Source organism: Melospiza melodia, chromosome 18 (genome assembly GCF_035770615.1).
Source record: "Melospiza melodia melodia isolate bMelMel2 chromosome 18, bMelMel2.pri, whole genome shotgun sequence".
In the NCBI taxonomy this organism is placed as follows: domain Eukaryota; kingdom Metazoa; phylum Chordata; class Aves; order Passeriformes; family Passerellidae; genus Melospiza; species Melospiza melodia.
Window position 1 is genome coordinate 13,840,193 of NC_086211.1, and position 21,126 is coordinate 13,861,318.

Consider the following 21,126-nt stretch of genomic DNA (forward strand, 5'->3'; position numbering starts at 1 on the left):
TTGAGGCACAGCTCACACACCTCCATGTTTCTCCTGATCTCCAAAACTAGAGAAAATGGACACAGCCAGAAAAAGAAATAAAATTGAAGATACTGAGGGGGGGGTCTTGAGCTGTTCAGAGGCAGGTCAGTGCTAATTCCTTGCCACTAAAGAGATTTGGACATTGGTAGATCTTTTACCCTTGGGGCGATGCACTAGCTCATCCTCTGAGAACTGATCTCACCACAAGTAACCAAGCAAAAGGCACTTCAAAGGTGAGAGGAGCAGTCCTCTCCAGATTTAAACTAATTTCTGTTTCATCCAAAAGGCTTCTACACATATCTGCACTAGCACCAGAAAGTGCAAGGTGCTTCCCCTGGGCATGGGGCTGCAGAGGTGAGCACACCTTTACAATCACCTACACAATCACCTTCCCCAGACCTTGCTGCTCATCTGTGCTCCCACAAAAGTGATGACACAGCTCCCTGAGCTGTGAGTTCAGCAGTTCAGGACAAGAGGCAGGCAGCTGTTGGCAGCTCTGTGTTCCCAGGATCTTGGCTAGGAAATACTGCAGCTGAGTGTATCTCCCAGCACAATTACCTGGGAAAGTCTGCTGAACTTACTTTGAGACAGGTCAGGACAGGACTGACAAAGCCACCAGCTTTTAAATGGAGCCCAAATAACTGCAGGAGGAAGCTCCTTGGCTTGCAGAAAGGCTTCCCCTTGGTCATGGAAACCAGCTGATCCCAAAGCCAGGCCCAACACACAGTGCTGTGGCTCTCAGGTGAGCAGAGGCTCCACAACAAGCAGAGGCACTGCTCAGGGAGAGCCACCCTCCCTTCCCTTCCCTCCCCTCCCTGCTCTCACCCCGAAGGGCATGACCATGACCACAACCACATTGCTGGCAGGAGTTTTGCAGGAGTGCTGATACTATCAGGATCAGTGGCTGTTCCAGCAGGGAAGCAGGAATAACTTGTTTAGCACTTCTAAGGAGCCATGCTGCAGGCTGAGAGCTGGGAGAAAATTCCTGCTTTTCACAGGGAGACAGAAAGTTTCTCCCATTTTATGATTCAGCATTGATTTAGGAGAGTGGAAAAAAAAAAGGTGTTTTATTTTAAAGATTTTAAAGAGCATCTTCATCCCAATCAAGTGCAATAGAAGAAGTGTTGAATTGATACACAGGACAGCTTTTGCACATGCTTGTTCCATGAATGCAGCTGTTAGCACCAAAAGAGATTGAGGAAAAGGAAAATCCACCAGCCCAGGCAGGGAAAGCTGCATTCCTGTTAGTGCACTGAAATGCACTGCTCCACTCAGAGCTCTAAGAATGCAGCCCAGATTTTTTTTTTCCACTAGAATTTGAAAAGAATAAATCAAAGTAATTACAGCATTGCCCTTACAGAATTGCTTTGCAAAGCTGAAATCAGAGCTTCAAAAGGTTTTTACTAGCAGCCAGCAAATCCAGAGAAGCAGAGATGCCTACTTGGGCAGCTGCACTGGCCCCAAGACGTGCTTCAGGAGCCACTTCCACATGGAAAAATAGCCTGGGTTGAATTAAAGCAGCTTATAAAGTCTATATTTGTATCTGACTTCCCCCTACACATCTGCACGAAATCAGGATCATGCCTTCCAAAAAGTTCCCTGGCTCCTGGTGCAGCCCCTGCACCCACATTTACCTAACATTTATTGTTCAAGCAGCCCAGAGCAGGCACAGGCAGTTCATCATTTCTGTATTTTGGAGAATAAAGTGTGATTTATTAAATGAAAGGCCACAAGTGGAAGAAAGAGCTGAATGTGGGTACTTTGACCTTTTAGAAGGTTCAGTGCACCAGGGACTGCTGCCACCCCAGTAGGACAGCACAGAACCATTGGCTAATTTTTCATTAGTGGGGAAATCACTGCTGATCCTGGTTTCATGCAGAGGGCTGAGGAACACAGGCTTCAGCTCTGCCATCTAACAGAGATCCCTATCTCACTGAACCATGGACAGGGTGGATTAAAATAATTCACATTAAAAAAAATTCTTGGAAATCAACAGCTCTGATCATGTTCAGAAACTCTATCTAGGAATTGTTCAAAATTAATGTAAAGGCCATTGGGTAGTTCATGTTTGCTGCACAAGTTTTAAAGGACAGATAACAGCACTGGTGACAGTCAGTGGCTCAGTGAATGGCACTAAATTTCAGAAAAAAAGTGTTCTTAAGTGAACCAAAACCTGTGTTTTCTTCCTCCAACCAACCAGCCAAGAGCAGAGCTACTGAAAGTTACAGAGGACTGAAAACACTCTCTGTGTGGTTATATTTGGTAACTAAAACAATTCTATTAAGCAATTATTCTTCAAGGCACAACTGTACAAGAGAGTCTCTTAAGAGTCCAACATGAGCAGTTTAAGCAACAAGAACAAACACTGCTGCTCTTGGGTCACTCAGGTACAATTCCAGCCCAACACAGCCTGGTTCAAGACATGGGCTAAAAAAAAAAAAAATTAAAATGTTTCTTTTTAGAATAACTTTGGGTTATTGCCATTTTGGCATAAAATGAAAAAGTGGGAGTCTGAAAAAGAGATTTTAAACTATATGGATATTCTTTACAGACTGTGGCATAAAAACTGCAACACAAGGTTTGATATGAAGCTCACTGTGCTGCAGATGCAGATGTTTCATTGCTACTGACCAGTGACAATGAAATTCTCCTTCAGGGTAAACCAACAGGGGAAAACAAGATTAAAATCAATGATTTAAACCAAGCCTTACTGATTTAAGCCATAGCTTGAGTCTAGCAATGTAAATACATCCACCCTGGCCATAGAGGCCCTCAGCTCTCCCCATCAGCCCATGGATGGTTTCCTTCTGAGGTCACAACCCAGGGAACACTGCAGGGCAGCACCAGGGACACTGGGCACCTCTCCACGTTGTACCTGGTAGGGAAAGAGGACTTCAATCTCCAAGGCTGCCATTCCAACACCTTCACTAGCACTAAATTCACAGGAAACCTAAGGACCTGAGAGACAGAACATGGAAACTTCATCAGGATTTCTAAAGCTGCATTCAGCTCTGCTCTGGAAAAGCTGGATCTAAACACAAAGTGTATTCAGTTTGTTGAGAGAGAATTTTCAAGCACTTTCAAAAGGAGCTCCTTTATTACCTCCCCAAAATAAAGGCAGCCATAAGCATCAGTAGAAGAAGGGAAAGGGGTCTAAACAAAAATTCTGGATCAGGGTATTCTCCAGTTTGAAGGAATGCATATCTGGATTGGAGAACTGAGCCACTCTCATTCCTAAAAATACACTATTCATTGATCATTAGTGGGATGTTTGTACTTTGCATAAACAAATAAGCCCTGTTATGGTCTGCCATAGATATTTCTCCCTGCTGAAGCCTCTGCAGGTCCCTTCAACCAAGGCAAAGTTTAGCCCCAGCTCCAGAGCATCACTGCAGAAGCCATCAGCACTATGTCCAGGAGCCTCTGGTCAGCCAAAAGCCTCTGCTAGAGGAAGCCAAGAGCTTCTGCAGCCTGAATCTTCCTTTACCCCTGGAGCCAAAGGAATTCTTTGTCCCATGGCCATTGAAGTGCACCATACCATAGCAGCAGCTCACATCAGCAGAGCACATTCCAGCCACCTTTGTCTGAACATAGAGAGGAATTTTTTCATACAACACTTGTGGGATACAGTGTTGACTGGAATGGTTTAAAGGTGCTGATTTAGATAAAAAGGTTTTCAATTCTGGAGGGATGTACTATCAGGATATGAGAAGGTTCCCACAGATGACATTTTGGTCATTCTTTCCACAGCTAACCACAGACTAATGTGTACATGGCAGGAAACACACACAGACAGGGCTGCAGGAAGTAAATCCTCTCCCCTCTCCCAACAGCCAGTGCTGAGCTGGGCATTTATCCCAAAATGGGATTTGGGTGGGCCTCAATGCCACAGACTCACTCTGGTAATGTCAGACTGAACTTTACTTTGGTGGCCCAGATGCTCCTGTCACAGGAACACAGAAAGGCAGTGAACTGGGTGATCTAGGGGAAAAAAACAGGCAGCATTTGAAGGGAAGGGTGGTTGGGTTTTTAATTTCACACAACACTTCCCTGACAAAACATACAGCTGTGAGTTCCTCTCCTTTGCTGCACACAGAATGGTTTCCCTATACCTAAACTAAAAAGGGAACAAGAGAAGATATTGGCTGTGTGAGGGAATTGAAAGCAATATTCAAAATCATCAGGAAAAAAGAGAAATTCCCCACTCTACCACATGTGGCAGCCCTGCCTCAGGGGTGATAAATGAGAGGTGTTTGAGAGCTCATCATCCCAGCTGCTGTGCCCCTCCTGTGCCCACCAGCCCAGGACTTACACGGCCATGCCACCAACAAACTCCTCTGTGGCCTGGCAGTAGATTGTGATGGCAACACGGGCATCTGCATCAAAGGTGAACTCCAGGCTGTACAGCACCTTCTGCTTCCCATTCTCCTCAGTGGGGCTGTCAACATCATCTTTGTACCTGAAAGGCAATGCCACAGGATCAGAACACATCTTATGAGATATCAACAACATCACTCTGGAAATAGAGACAAGAGTACTCCAGCCTTGGTGTTCCAGGCAGTCAAAGCAGCCTGGGCTTCCACCTTGGGCTTCCCAGATTTCCATTCTTGCCCCTGAGGAAGGTTCTTCCAAGATGAGACTGAAGTTAGTGAAGTGAATTAATTATGGTGTTAAGGGGTCTCACCCAGCCCTACAGGGCCAGGACACAGAATGACATTCAGGATCTGTGCCAGGACACAGAATGACATTCAGGATCTCCCTTTCTTCTCTCAAATGCTGAGGAGAAGAAACATCCTCCTTCCTTTTACATCTTCACATTAGGCTCAGTATTTGGGCTAAAGAAATCCTGCATGGACTTGAGAAATCTGAAGTGTAATTCTTTTAGCTCTGCAATGAAATGGTGAGAGACAAAAAAACCCAAGGTCTCTGTAACACAAAGAACTCCTGAAGCTCAGCAAAAGGTACCTCCAGTATCACACAGAAGATGACATTTAGCTCAGAAAACATCCAGATATAAGAACTTCAAACACCTTTAAATGTACAAATGATCAACTAAACCTCTGGTGCTGTGAGGGAGTTCACATGCATTTATTGTATGAACACAAATTAACACATCCAACTGCAAACAGACACATGATAACCAACAGAATGAGAGGTTATTTCAATTAATGTAAAAGCCTAATTTGGCTACAAGCTCCTGCACAGCTGGATCCCACTGTGTGATCACCACTGGCAGGGTCACTCCTTTGCCCTACTGCAGGAAAAGGCAGAAATCCACTGAAGAAGAGGTCTGAGGCATCTCAGGGGCAGTGAGCTGTGGCCATGGGCACCTACAGAGTGCCAGAAGTAGCCAGAGAAACCAGATCTTGGAGCAAGTAGCCAACACACCACATCACAAGAAAATTACAGAATGATGGGATATCCTGAGTGGGAAGGGACCCCCAGGGATCATCCAGTCCCACCCCTGGCCCTGCACAGACCCCCCAGCACTCCCACCCTGTGCCTGGGCACTGTCCAAGCTCTCCTGGAGCTGTGGCAGCCCCGGGGCTGTGCCCATTCCCTGGGGAGCCTGGGCAGTGCCAGCACCTCTGGGGGATGAACCTTTCCCAAAATCCAGCCTGGCCCTGCCCTGCCCAGCTCCAGCCATTCCCTGTCCCTGTCCCAGAGATCAGAGCTGCCCCTGGGGAGGAGCTGCAGCCCCCCCTGAGCTCTGCCCTCAGTCTCCTCCTCTCCTGAGCTGTCCAAGCTCTCCCTGCCTCAAAGAGCAAAGTGACAGACAATGGATGTGATTCACTGGCAGGGCAGCAGCAGATTCTCCATAAATTCAAATGCCATGACCACAGGGACCAGTGTGAGCTCAGGCTCTGTGTGGGAATGGTGAGGGCAGCAAGGCTGCCTGTGAGAGGTGTAACAGCACTGACCTGTCACCCAGCTCCAGCCCCACTTGTTCATCAGTAATACCTTAATTGCTGTGATGGCTGGGTCACAGCCAAGCAGCTGAACTATTCAGGAAAAGCCAGGCACCCTCTCTGTCTTCACAGTATCAGCCTCTCCCCTCACTAAACAGCCCTGATGAATACACTGTACTGTCAAAAATACCCAGAAATGGGTCAGACATACCTCTATAATTCAATCTAAAATTGTCAAGGGAATCCTTGTTTATCAAGTTCACTGACATACAACAGCTGCTGCCTAATTAAGAGGGTTCCAGCTTGAATTTTTTTAACACCACACTGAACAAGAATGAAATGTTCAGTTTCAGTAATTTAATACAGAAGGTGCAAAATAAAATTTAAGAGCAGTAGAATCAAATACCCAGCACATGTACTTGTACTAATGTAACCCCTAACTAATGGCACACACCCACATTCCTGTCTGAAGGGCTTGGAGAGGCTTTGGCCAGAGGTTCACCTAGGTCAGGGCAGCAAATCAAGCTAAAAACACCCAACATGCCAGTATAAAAACAAAATAAACCCCAAGAATTGGAGTGTTAACATCTGCAGAAACCTGGACACAATACACAGTACAGAGCAAGATGGGATTTTCACACAAGCTAGTTGCACACAAAGTGAAAATCATGGCATTGGAGGCTGTAAAGAAGAAACACTGGCCAGAAGGGCAGATTTACCAAAAGAACACAGGAACTATCAGCATTTAGTGCTGGACTGACCCAAGAACACAGATGGCAACAATCCACTCACAATGTTGTGTGTGCCCAAGAGAGCAGCAGCACAAGTCACCTCTTGCTGGGCTGCACTCTGTGGATCTGAGGTTCAGTGAAGGATCCAGGCTAGGACAGACTTGGCACCTCTTCCAGAAGCAGCAGGGTGGGAGAACCAGCACCTCTTGCAGGCAGAGGCTCCTTCAGCCTCACCTCATGCACAGGTAGGTGTTAAATAGAGCACAGCATATGTGACAGCTCCAGCACAGACTGGGATACCTGAGACAGCACCAAGTAACAATGGGGACACCTGGGCATGGGGCAGCTCTCACACAAACACATCCCTGGCACAATCACTGCCTGATTTGTCTTCTCAGGGAAGTCACAAAAAGCACCCAGATCACCCTCCTGCTCCCAGCCTCACCCTGCAGCTCTCTGTCAGCACTCAGAATGTGCTTCCATCCTTCCAAGGAGATAAGGGGTTAAAGTCAGACTAGATCTGTTGCCCTGGGAAACCACTGAGGGGCCACTGCAGTGCCTGGAGGGAAGGTTTGTGAAGGATGCAGGGAGGAGAGGCTGAGCCTTGCCTGCCTGAACAGCACCACTGAGCAGAGGGCAGGGTACAAGTGCCTAAAAGGTGACAGTCACAGCAAGGCTGTGCCCTCCTGCTGCTGCTGGAGGGACAGAAAATCATTCACAACCTTCAGTACCTGAACAGTACAGAAAGATGCAGAGAGACTGGAGATTGATAAGGCAAGGGGGAATGGCTTCACACTGACAGAGGCAGGGTTAGATCAGACATGAGGAGGAAATTGTTCCCAGTGAGGGTGGGCAGGCCCTGGCACAGGGTGCCCAGAGCAGCTGTGGCTGCCCCTGGATCCCTGGCAGTGCCCAAGGCCAGGCTGGGCAGGGCTGGGAGCAGCCTGGGACAGTGGGAGGTGTCCCTGCCATGGCAGGGGTGGAAGGAGATGAACTTTGAGGTCCCTTCCAACCCAAACCAGTCTGGGATTCTATGAACTGCCACAGAGCAAAGAGTTCAGGTGAGAAACACCTGCACAGATGGTAACTGGCCTGAGGAACAGGCAAAGCCTACTGTGGTGCCTACTTTGAGAGGCAGAGACATCTCATGTGCTATTACCACACCTGAGTGGGTCACAGCTGGTGAGAGACTGTGAATCTTGTTTCTTGAATCAGAAGGCTGATTTATTAAGATATTATATATAATACATTATTACTATACTAATAGAATATAGAGAGAGGTTTGCAGAGCAGCTAGGCTAGGCTAAGAATAGATAGAAAAGAATCTATAACAAAGTTGTGTTCAAGGACTCAGTCCCCTGGCTTGCACTGGTGATTGGCCCTTAATTATAAACATAGAACATGAACCAATCACCAATCAAAACAGGTGCCCCTGTTGCATTCCCCAGCAGCTGATAATAATTGTTTACCTTGTCTTCTGAGGCCTCTGGCCTCCAGAAGACGCAGAAATCCGAAAGAAAGGATTTCTGTGGAGAAATGTCTGCGACAATGTGCCACCTTAAGGTAAGGGAATGGTGGGATGTAACATCAGGGAAGTAACAGGACAAAAATCACACATTTTGGTTTTTGCATCCCTCTTTCTTTGAAGGAGATGTGGCAGACAAGGAGGTGGTTCAGGTGCTTCAAGAGCTCGTCTGTCTCCACCTGCACTTGAATTTTGCAGTGCCCATTTAGCCAAGCCCTACAGACAGTGTCCATGTGGGGTGGTCACAGAAGCATGCACAGATTTGGGAACCAGTGACTTTGCTGGATGTGCCTCTGGGTCATGCACAGAGGTGCATCAGAGCCTTCACAATCACAGGTACAGAGGAAAGAGACTGACCACCTTTGAGAACAAACAGCTGATCCAACGTTTTGATGCAAAAGGCAAAGCAGGATGACCAAGGGAGCTGAGGCCACCTGGTCTGACATCACTCCTGGATAAAACAATGGAAAGGTTGGAGCTTTTTATTGTCTGTTAAAGAATTAAAAGATAAAAATATAATGAACAGCAGCCATGACAGTTTTATAGAACTAGGTTGAGCTAAACCAAATTTCATCCTTTGAAGAGATTCAAAAGTCTGACCAACCCAGCAGACATGCAGGATAAATGTTAAATATCCCTTGACTGAGTGAGATCTGCATTTACCCAGTGCTTGAGCAGGCAATAAATGAGAGCAGAATTAGTGACACCTCTGTCAGCACTGCCTTCCACAGGGGAGAGCATCACCAAACACAGGGGTTCTGCAAAGATCTGTCCAGTTTAACACCATCCAGGCTGCAGAGCAGGCAGTCCCAGCCCCTCACCACCTCCAGCACAGGATGAACAGATCCAAGGACCAAGATCAGCCCCCTGTGCTGCAGAGGGAAGGGTTTTCCTTTCTCTCACTCCCTGCAACTCACCTGTCTCCCCTCAGCCCCCATCATCCACCCCTCTCAGGCCCTCATCCAAAACACTCCATGACTATTCTCCATGACACTCCTGATGCTTCAGACACACTCCCAAACCACCACAGCTGCTGATTCCTTCAATGCTTTTGTTGCTGTCCAAAGCCCAGACACTGAAGCAGAGAAGCTGCCCCAGGGTGCAAGAACAAATATTGTGTCCTGAGCTGGTCTTCCTCCTGCAGCTGGAAGTGCTTGCAGGAGAAGAAGGAACAGCCAGTGCCAGCACAACAGGTACTGGAGCTCCAAAACAAAGCTTCCAATCCAAGGCTAAATGTGGGACACAAGAAAAATAGAAGGAAGCCTTTCTCAGTGAGTGGTTAACAGCAAAATTCCTGCTACCCTGCTCTGAGGCTCACAGTCTCTTCCTGCCAGAGATCAAAAAATCACACGTGACATTGAAGACTCAGAACTTCAACACCAATATACACAGATTTATTGTTTATCCTGTCAAAATTCAGGATCTGGCAAAGCTCAGAATTTTGTCTGGTCAGAGCTGGGCAAGAAGGCCAGAGTGGACACTTCCCTATATTCCTCCATGGCACCTCTCCTGTGAGGAGAAGCTGAGAGAGTTTGTATTGCTCAGCCTGGAGAGGAGAAGGTTCCAGAGAGAACTCAGAGCCCTTGCAGTGCCTAAAGGGGCTCCAGGAGAGCTGCAGAGGGACTTTCAACAGGGGCCTGGAGTGACAGGACAAGGGGCAATGGCTTCTCACTGCCAGAGGGCAGGATTGGATGGGATATTGGGAAGAAATTCTTCCCTGTGAGGGTGGTGAGGTACAGGATGCTCAGAGAAGCTGTGGCTGCTCCTGAATCCCTGAAATGCCCAAGGCCAGGACAGACAGGGCATGGAGCAGCCTGGGACAGTGGAAGGTGTCCCTGCTCATGGGACAGCAGGTGGAACAAGATGGTCTTTGAGGTCCTTTCCAACCCAAACCAGTCTGGGATTCTATGAAAAAGCTTATGGGGGATGTTACCATCAGAACATACACTCAGAACTTTGCACCTGGACACTTGGCTCAGTACCACTGTATTTGGTGGAGGATGTGGTAAATTGACCAGCTCTGGAAAGAACGTGCAAAGCTCAAGCACTGGCTGTGAATAAGCCAGGCTGGAGAGGCACAGAGTGTCCTTCACAGGCACAGAGGGAGGAAGACAAAGCCTCTGGGCCAGAAGAGCACAAGACAGAATGTACCCTTGGGGACTGCCAATTAAAACCTCATTTTGGGTCTACATCAGTGCAAAATTCAATAGAGTCATGTTGGCAGTGTTGTCGTCAGCACTGACACAGCAGCAGCAGCACAGGAGCCTGTGAGAGCTCATGAGGCACAAAAAGAACTGCAAGTACCAGGAATTGGAGGGATGAAAACCTAGATACTGTCAACATGGACACTACATTCCAAATAGCACTCCAAATAGTCCAGAGCTGCAGCTCTGGGAGATGGGACGTGAGCACAGAGAGCAGAATGACAGAACTATATGTACAAACCACACCAACTGCTCTATTCACAGCCAGGCCCCTCTCAGGGAAAAAGCCACTTCCCATTTGGCTTATGTTCCTTCTCTTTTTTCCTAGAGAAGTACTTCACCCTTGTGCTGAAACACCAAAGAGCTTTCAGAGCAGTTTACCAATGGTCACTTATTTGGAAGCTCCATCAGCTTTGAAACCACAGGTTTTGCTCATTTAAAACAAAACAAAACAAAACAAAACAAACAAAAAAACCCACATCTGTTTTCACATAAAAACAAACTGAGGGGTTTTGGTTATGACTCCAAGTGCTCATGTTACACCAGGCTCTCAGAGCCACCTTGGCTGGGAGCTGCAGCTGGAGCCCTGCCAGAGCTCCAGCCCCAGACACAGAATCCAGAGTGACTCCAGCCAGGATGGTTGGGGAAGGCTCTGCCTGGACATGTGCCCAGAGCTCAGACCCAAACAAAGCACTGAATGCTGGGCCCTGTACCTCAGCCATCTGCTGGAAAGGGGACAGCTGCAGGTCGGAGTGTGAGCCAGTGCTTTAATCCAGCTCTGCTGGTTCAGATCTCAGCATGGAGCAGTGAGAGCTACCATCCCCATGCCTGTCCTTCCCCCGTGCATGGGACACAAGCCACCTAAACAAATGCATAACACTGGGACCAAACTTCATCCTGGCAGCAAGAGAAACTGAGGAAGTTTCACTCAAGACCCATCAGCTTTCCAGGCCCGTGACTCGCACCAGAATCAGCTCCCTTCTGGCTTCTCCTTGCACAGGAATGCAGGAAGGAATCTGTCTGTAAAGTTTATTGACCTGACTAATACCTTCCGCTGGTGCTAATGATTTCATGGCTTTGTTTACCCCTCCAGTCTGTCCTGCAGAAACAGACACATCACTGGTCCTGCTAGGAAACACAGATTGTTTGGATAAGGAGCACATAAACCACTTGAAAGCTTAAAAAGGAACACAGAAACATATCTAGCAACAAGGATCTGGATGTCAGCCATTCTCCAAAAGCTCACCAGTACAGTTTGGCTGTGGCTGAGAGGTCCCTGGGGTGAGTACAATGAAAGGTTCAGGTGATGGCAGTACCTGACAAGTCGGAGAGAATCCTTGCGGATGTTCACCAAACTCCTCAGTGTCTTCACTGGCTCGTGTGGAGCTGGAGTGATGTAGGGAAACTGCAACAAAGAGGCAAATCATTCTTGTTATTACACTACAAATGTAGCAGCATGTTACCTAGCATGCAATTTACCCAAAGCAAGAAGCACGTAGCTTTCAGGGCGTTCAGTACAGCAGCCACAAGGAACACCAGATTTTATTTACTGATAAACAGCAAATTTTATTTACTGATAAATCAAATGTGTTTCAGGGTGAAAATCCTGCCCTGGCCCAGCAACAGCTCATACTGGAAATGCACACTTTAAGAAAGACCTCATGAAAATGCCCTTTTTCTCAACCCTGAATTCTCAGTCAGGAAAGCCTTGCTCTCCCAAGCTTTTATTTCCACTAAAGAATCCACCTCCAGCTTGAGCAGAAGAAATGCAGCTCTTTCATGTGTACTGCAGCATGCAAGCAGTGATCTGACTGCTAATCAGCATGCTGAAGCCCTGGATTACTGGGGGAAACTCTTTTTATTCTGAAACAATGGGGCAAATGTTCTGGAAAAGAAAAGAGACAGGGATAGGGGGCCTCATTCTATTCTACAGTCAAGAAATCTTCCCTCACAGATTGTCCTTTAAATAGGGACAATAATGCTTCAGACTGTAATTCTCCTTAGTGGGCACAGGATCTCCAGTGAGAAATGCAAAGGAAACTGCTTATTGTGGTGATCACAACCTGTGCAGCTGCAGAGCTGCCTGCTGGGCACCAGGGACCACCAACACATTTCCTTAGAAATGAGGCAAAGCCTCCCTCACTCCAAAGCAAGAACTGGGCCCATGTCCAGAAAACAGTGCTGCTGCTCAGTGCTCGAGTGGTTTTTTTTTTCTCTCTTTTTCCTTGAAGATTAATCAGAGCTGCCAAAGGGCTTTAACTTTACACAGGCAAACTATATTCCACAACAGCCTCCTTCTCTTGAACCCACTTGGCAAATGTCCCAGGGTGTTACTGGGCTCTCCCCCACGCCCCTCTGGAGAAATGATGAAACCCAGAGCTGGGATGGCAGCAAGGAAAGCAGGCTGAGCCATGCAGGCATTGCACTGTGCCAGCTCAGCCCTGCAGGGAGGGCACAGGGGATGTGGTGAGCACCCCAGGCCTGCCCAGCTCTGACACAACCACAGAGCTCCAGCTCAGGTCTCTCCTCCCTAATTCTGTTGCCCAACTGCACTTCCTGCTTAAACAAAGACTTTCCAGATTCTTCCTTGTCCATCCTGTGACTTGAGTGTGGTTCCAAAATGATCAATGGCACAGGCTGAGGAGAAACTCAGAAAGCAGAACGTGCTTGTAACTGTTCCAATTCCAACTTGCCTCAGTTTCCCTCATCTGTAAAAGCAGGGTGATCCCAAACTGCCACCAAGCATTAGAAACATGAATTAATTAATGGTCACAGCTTTTCTGATGAGACATGCAGGCAATTAAATTAAATAATCAATTAAACTAGAACTGTGACTTCTAGGTCTCATTTTAATGTTTGGAAGCTGCAGAAATAACTAGGAAAAAAGTGAGCAAAGCAAGCAGCTCTTCCCTTTCCTCTCCAGCACTCAGAAAACATCTCCAAATGGCTCCTACTCTGTCACCTTTTGGTTCTTTTTAAGCAGTTCTGAGATGCAAGAGAAATCCAAAACATAACATTTTGCATAAAATTCCTGTCTTTCCCTCACAACAACATTATTCTCTTTTTAAGAACAAGGCAAGCACTTGAGCAAGCAGCTTTTCACAGTCTCACAGACATCTATGGGCCCAAAATTACATTATATTTTAGCTAGGAAAAGAGAAGGAGGGACTTTCTGAGCAGCCCACCTGGGTATAAAACCCACAAAATGTCAAGGTCTGTATTAACATTGCCCTACACCAAAGTGAGGCCACTCAGACACAGCAAACAGCAAATGTTGAACACAAAACCTGCCCAGGAGCCTTGGGAAGTTCAGGCTCTGCTTCCCAGCCCTCTCTGCAGCAGGTTTTACACTTGTTCAGGCAGGCAGGCAGAATTAGTCCCAAATTCCGTGCTCCTCAGCCCCTGCTCTTCCTCCCCCACCACCAATTCCTTCTGTCCTGAGTGAAAATAAGCCTCCAAGGTGAATTCAGCCTCTCAGGAAAACTCAGCTTGCATCTGAACAGACTGGAATGACACTCCTCAATGTTTGTGCCACTCTCCTCTACAAACCCTACACAAGATTTTCCAAAATAGGCAGGAAATAAAAAAGAGTAAAACAGACAGAACTTGCCTGAACTGGTCTATTCCCAAGGAAGTTTAAGTCCATGTTCTCACCAAAAAGGTAACCCTCAGGGTGAGGGGTGTCAAACTTCTCACCTCCCATAAAGAAGTGACTTGCAAAGTAGTTTCCTAGAAACAAAAAACACAAGAGAATGGGAAAAAAATCCCTTTAAATGAGTGCTTCCTGGAAAAGTCTGTGCAGTTTTAAATTCACAAGTATAAGAGCCACAAGACACAGAAAATACTTGCTTATTCACCCCTTCCCTGTAGAATTCAGGACCAGTGCCAACAGTAGGAGAAAGGAAACAAACAAACAAACGAAACAAAAACCTGGAATAAATATTACAGTGGAGATAATTCCATTTCAACTTGTTTTGCAGAGGAAGCAGCTGTTTCCAATATTGCTCCATTCTGGTAAATTCTTCCTGTTTTGTCCAGTTCCCAGTGTGAAGCCCAGTCCCACAAACACCTCAGAGAGGAATGAGGCTTCTCCCAGTGCAAAGTTCAGCACAGCCAGAGGTCTCCTGTCACCTTTCATCCCCTCTTTGACTCCCATATCCCACAAAAGAACCACTCCAAACCTTTACTGGGGGTGCTGGACACTGTATACCCTGCTGCTGATTTAATTAATAATGCTGACAGTTCTAAATGCAGAAACATGGATGTCAGAGAGTGACTCAAGTGAAAGTCAGCTCTGAAAGTTTCACCAGGAATTTGTTTCATTCATCTTTAAGGTGATGCACTACAGTGAAAATTTCAGGACACAAAGCATGTGCATGTGTGGGATTCTGGAGCATGGAATTGACTGGAAAATGAACAGAATTAATTCAGGTGTGTGAAAGCATCACAGAGTAGCTCCCTCCTAGAAAGACTTCAGGAAAACACTCAAAAGTGAACTTCACAGAGGTAAAGTTTCAGAGAAATAAGTGTCAGGAGAGAACTGAAATAAAAGGCTCCATCCAAGCCACTTCTCTTCAAGTTTCAGAGTGGGGGATGAGAGGACTGAGCCAAATGTACATTTGCTTCCCTGGGTGCAATGCATAGACAGCATAAATTTGTGTTAAAATGAGTCATTCCAGAAGCAGTCACTAATCATCTGAATGGCTGGGGAGGCATTCTGGAGGGATGTGCAGTCCCTCTAGCTAGGAGCAAGCAGGATTTACTCTGAAATGGAAGGGGTTTCATGAATGGCCCTGTTTTTTCCATTAAGGCTTTCTCCCTTTATGCTCCAAGAAAGGCTCTTTTCACTCTGCACAGATGGCAGGGCCTTAATGATGGTGGGATGGCTCAGCTACTGCTGAGCTCAGCTCACAAGCACCCAGATGTTTGTAGCACTGAAACACAACCTTCTTTCCAGATACAGCAATCACCTTCAGCACAGGTCCAGCAGCTGCTCAGAATCTGTCCTACAGAATCACAATGACAAAATCACAGAATCATTTGGGTGGGAAAAGCCCTCCAGGATCATCAAGCCCAACCTCTGACCCATCACCATCTTGTCAACCAGACCAGAGCACTGAGTGCCACATCCATTTCCTGGATACAAATGTAGGTGCCCCAAGTGACAGGGAATCTTTTCCCACTCATCCCAGAAGCAACAAATTAAAAAATTAATCTGTGTATAATCTCCAAGCACAGCCAGCCTGACACTGCCTCTCCATCAGAGATACACACCATGGAGATTTGTGTATGCACTGAGGTTCAGAAAACCACACTGAAGGCTGGAATAGATTTCACATTTTCTGTGGGTCAAGCAGGATTATGTTTTGGAGCATTTTATTTGATCAGCTGAGAGGACAATGCTTGTGCAGGATGTCTCAGTAGCACAGCAGTTGGTTATCTGGGATCAGAGTCAGAGAACTCCCTCTTATCCAGTGATGGGTCAGAATTACAGAATCATAGAATTGCCTGGGCTGGAAAAGACCTTAAAGATCACACAGCTCCAACCCCCTGCCATGGACACCTTCCATGACACCAGGTTGCTCCAAGCTCTGTCCAGCCTGGCCTTGGACACTGCCAGGGATGACAAAGCCACAGCTTCTCTGGGAAAACCTCTGCCAGGGCCTTTTCACCCTTGCAGGGAAGGATTTCTTCCTAATCTCCAATCTAACCCTGCTCTCTGCCAGTTTGAAGCCATTTCCCCTTGCCCTGTCACTCCAGGCCATTGTAGATAACCTTGCCCCATCTTTTCTCTGAGCTCCCTCCAGATCCTGCAAGGCCACACTGAGGTCACCCCAAAGTTTCTCTTTTCCAGGCTGAACAATCCCAACTCTCCCAGCAGAGCTGCTCCATCCCTGGGCTCATCCTGGAGCCTCCTCTGGGCTCCCTCCAGCAGCTCCAGCTCCTTCCTGTGCTGGAGGCAGCTCTGCAGGGGGGGTCTCAGGTGGGCAGAGGGACAGAATCCCCCCAGGACATGGCTTGAGGGTATCTCCAGAGATGAAAAGGTCCCTCTTGTTCAACTGGAACAACACCCAGACACAAAACCAGCACATTCAAGGCACCTGCCACTGTCACTGCTCCACCAAGAACAACTTCTGACATCTCTATCAAATTGTTGGGATTTCTCACAAATACAGCAGCTGGAATCACAGCTCCAGTTCCACATTCAGGCTGAACTCTCTTTATCTCCCTGCTAAGTCACCTCCTGCAATGTGAAGGAGAGGTTTTTTCCCCTGAGGCACTTCCTTTATAAGCAAACAAGAAACAGTGCCAGGCACGAGGAGCACAGGGAAAACCACTCTGAGGTGCCCAGAGGGAACACACAGAACAACCCCGAGGCTCTGCACACACAAAAGCTGCCACACACACCAGGTCTCAACAGACAAACAAACTAGAATGGCAGCAAACTGTCTCCACACATTTATAACACAGTTTTCAGCAGCTAAAAAAAGATATTTTGTTGCAAGCTTTCAGAAAGCTCTCGCTACAATGACACCCAAGTTCAGAGCTCTCAAGGTAAAACCAAAGTTATGCATTAATCCTCTCAACCATTATCACAACCACCTCAGAGTTTGCCCAAGTTGGAGGCAGAACATTTTAAGAAAGCATTTCTTAAATATCACACCAGGGATTAAAACTAAAAGGAAACTTCCAGATGGAAAATATGAGGCATTCTCTTTAGCAGTCACTGTGACATTTAGGATTTTTAGTGGCTCTAGCAGGAGTGCTCATATATTCTGTGCATTGGAATCCCAGGTTCCATTTCCAAATCCAGCACCAAGATAGCTTTAGAGCTTTAGAGCTTTAGCCAGGCTATCATGCCTCTGGAACCTTGTTGCTATTGTTCCCCCAGGCTATAAAACCACCTTCAGCAGGTGTGCCAGCTTTACACACAGCTCTGTGGCTATGGGCACAAGGAGGACAAGTGTCATTCTCTTTGGCAGGAAAAAGAAAAAGCAAGAAATCCTTGGATGGATCCTGCTACAAACAGAAACCCTCCAGGAAAATGCAGTGACATGCTGACCAGGAAAGAATCACACAGAAATAAAAAAGGGTGGAAAAGGATAAAAATGCCAGAGCAAAGCAAAACTGTGGCTTCATTTCCCCAGAGTAAATCAGCACAAAGCACAGAGGAGCATGAGATAAAAGAGAACATGACCAAGTGAGGCAGATGAAGCCCAAGCAGGGGCTGTAAGAGGAATTGTTGTGGTGGAAAACTTTACAGTGGCTGGAAAAACTGGGACCACTGGGACAGGACAGCCAAATCTGACTCATTCATTTGTCCCATGCAAAACCAAACTGGAAGCCAAGGCTCCTCCAGGGCATCAAATGACACCAAAATACTTTCTATTTAGTACAACAGAGTGCTGGGGTTTATTAGCATAATTGCACCAGCATTAAGCACCAGATTGTCCAGTCATAGTTACCTCTCCCTAATCCCATATCCATGCAACACAAGAAACAAGCTGGGAAGGGACACAACCTGCAGGAGGCTGAGCACAGCAGTGATCCCATCACAGCATGGCTGTGCCACAATGTTCATTAACAGAAGCATTTAGGTGCCCATTCAGGCTTCTCACCATGAATGCAATTAACAGTCAAGTGATAGAAATTGGGCTCTGTTGAATTCCTCAGGTAGACTGACAGCCAGGACAGTGACACTGTCATGGCACCCAGCAGCACAGAGATGGACTGGCTGTGACTCTGGTACTCTTCTCCTATTTAAAATTGCTCTTTCTTTGATTAAAGCCTCATTCCCAAACAACAAAGCAGTTCATCCTCAGAGAGGAGCAATCCACTTCCTTTTTTCCCCTCCCAGGAATCTGCAGGGAATCCTCTTCAAGAGCCATCCCAGGGGCAGGTGCTCCGTGCTGCAGAGGAGCTCCTGGAACAGGAGAGAGCTGTGGGGAGCACTGGGGCACTGCTCACTGCTCCACAGCAACAGGGACATGGCAGCTCCTTCACTGCTCCAAGCACTGAAACACCACAGAGATCACAACTCTAAACAGGGGAAGGAATAACCATTTTTAGCCTGTTTCACAGAGGCACTCACTTTTCTGTATAAACCAGGCCTTCCTGCCAGCCCTTCAGGCAGACACAATGCCAGTACAGGCTCCACAAAGCAAGAAATTTTGGTTAAAATGTACCACCAAACAGGGGTCAGAGAAGGAAATTTGGTATCACCTTACAGCAGCCTCAGACATCCAGATACAGGAGGAAAAATGCAGATGATGCCCACCCAGAGCATTGGAGGAAGAAGCAGGGCATTTTCTGAGGATTTTTGACTACAAAACTGCACACAATTTCCAACAAAGCTGTTCAACACCCTGCTTCACTGAGGACTGGCTCATGCACACCAAGGTGGATTCCTCAGCAAGCTGCTCTGTCCTCTCCAGGGCATGTGACTGACCCAGCAGCACCCACATCAAAAGGCAAGAAAGGAGAAGTGAATATTCACCTCTTCCTTTGCAACCAGCTGTGCCTCACCAAGCCCAGCCACCGTGTCCCTCTGCACAGGCAGGCTGAAACCACAGCCACAACACCTGGATTTAGGTTTTTACCTGGATTTAGGGTTTGTTTCCTGGCACAGTGTGTCCTTGGGAGGGGGGATTTGCTCCTTGATCAAACCCAGCTGAGCAGACATTTGTAGGAAGTGAAGATCTGCTGAGACCAGAGACAAGGAGGGATGGGATGGGATGGAAAGGAGAAGGACAGGGCTGCACACAGGGTGGGTGACCTCAGGAAATGCTCCCTCACCACTCCTGCCAGGAATCAGAGGTAATTTCAGGGATAATCTCAGAGCCAGGACTGAGAGTCAGACTCACTTTCCAGCACATACAGAATCACAGAATCACAGAAATTCTAGGCTGGAAGAGACCTATAAGATAATCAAGTTCAACCCATGTTCTAACACTTCAACTAGATCATGGCAGCAAGTGCCACATCCAGTCTTTGTCAACGCAGACAGAGATGCAGCAAACCTGTGCTGGTGTTGGGACTGAAATCCAAAAAGCTGGACTTGACATTTCTACAACTACACTCCAAAGATGCAACAAAGATTCAAGACTGAGACATCAACTCTTCAAAGAAGACCATCAACTCTTCAAAGAGCCCATGGAGAACCAGCTTCTCCCACACAGGGCTCACAGCAGCAGGGTCCAGTTAGAAATAATTAGCAAACATTTAGCCCAATGCCACTGTAGGACACGAAAGAACACAAGCTCACACTGCTGTTCTCAAGGTGAAGAAGAAAGGGGAGTTTATTTTCTGACCTTAACATTTATAGTTTTCTAAGAGTGCCAGTGGATTGGAGGGTGACAGTGCCACCTCTCCGATGAGACTGGACAGACTAACAATCTATCAACTTTCTCTTCTGCTATAAAAGAATGCAAAACAATCAGTTACTTACAGAAAGTGTGTGAGAAAGTTTGCCACAAGAATGTCAACATCAGAAGGCTTAGAAAATCTTAAAAAACCAAGGAGACAGCCCAAGAACATTTTGCACTACTTCCAGCTTGCTTCCTGAAATCAAAACCTCAGTCATCCCCACTGCCAGGTTTGGTCCCAACCTTCCCATCTCCAGGACACTCACTCTGGAGGTGGCAGGACCTCAAAGGACACTGTCCCTCTACACACTGAAGGAGGGAGGGAAGCTGCCATCCTAACAGTCCTCACTGTTCTGGGCTTTGAAGCTCCACCCCAGAGGTGTTCACCACCTCTTCTTCTGCCTAGAGTTTGAAGAGCTCTTCTCCCTCCCAAAGTCAAGAGGATCCTTGTTAGATAAACCCAAAGAATGGGAAGAGAAAGCCTTGGCTTAACACCAGCTTTCAGAAAGAGCACAAGAAAATGCCACAGAGAATTAATTAACAAGCCTCTAATTGCATCCAGAGCCTTTGTAGGAAATACAAATATTTTTATTTAACCAGCTGCTTGAAAGCATTGGCTGCTCAGCTCTACGAGGGAGGTAAAACATGAGGAACACTCCTTGGGAGCATTATGGCCCACAGATCCCCTTCCAGGGAACACACAAACCCAACCTCAGTGTGGGATGGGGTTACCTCGACAAGCCCCAAACCCAACACACCATTAACTTCCAGTTCAGCAGCACAGGAACAACAGAAAGAAGTTTCATGTCCATTGCATATGGTGGTTATAATTAATCCTCTCTTTATCTAAAATGCTGTCACACACAGATCCAGCTGCAGCCAAGCTGTGACACTTGCCCTTCCCAGCTGCCCAAAAACCCAGCTCCCAAACCCCTGAAAAAGCAGTTATATTTTCTAAGAGAGCCAACACAGCTGTTGGAATTTTCTAGGCAGGTTTCCCCCTTCCACTTCCTCCATGCCACCATTCCTGCTGAGGGCCAACCTGCAACAAGACAAGGTGTAACAGGACTTTATTTGAGATGACAGGAATTTATTTGAGGTGATCCTGCACCCCCTCCAAACTAAGCAGGGGTTCTGGCCCCCTCTGAGGATGTCACAGCCAGCAGGTCATGGACACACACAGGACTTGAATCTCTGCATGAAAAGTCTTTGTATCTGAGAGTGAGGGGACCCAAACTGCTGCTCTGCAAATTCTTCAGCCTGCCTGGAAAAGCCCTGACAGAACCAAAACCTACAAAAAATTGTAAGCAAATGGATATTGCAGGGGGAAAGATTACCTGAATTTCCCTGACCACTTGTTTTCTAGGAAGA

The 21,126-nt window shown here is 47.0% G+C and overlaps 1 protein-coding gene across 8 annotated transcripts in view; it reads right to left on the minus strand.

Moving 5' to 3' along the window:
* MGRN1 (mahogunin ring finger 1) overlaps nt 1-21,126 on the minus strand; it is a 49,830-nt gene that overhangs the window by 27,895 nt on the left and 809 nt on the right. For all 8 annotated transcript variants that reach the window (XR_010029962.1, XM_063171210.1, XM_063171213.1 and 5 more), the window contains exons 2-4: nt 14,001-14,119; nt 11,707-11,795; nt 4,334-4,480 (exon numbers count right to left, since the gene is read on the minus strand). Coding sequence is in view for 7 of the 8 variants with exons in the window: in XM_063171210.1 (XP_063027280.1) it covers nt 4,334-4,480; nt 11,707-11,795; nt 14,001-14,119 (355 nt within the window). In the remaining variant the exon portion in view is untranslated. The remainder of the gene's footprint in view (nt 1-4,333; nt 4,481-11,706; nt 11,796-14,000; nt 14,120-21,126) is intronic.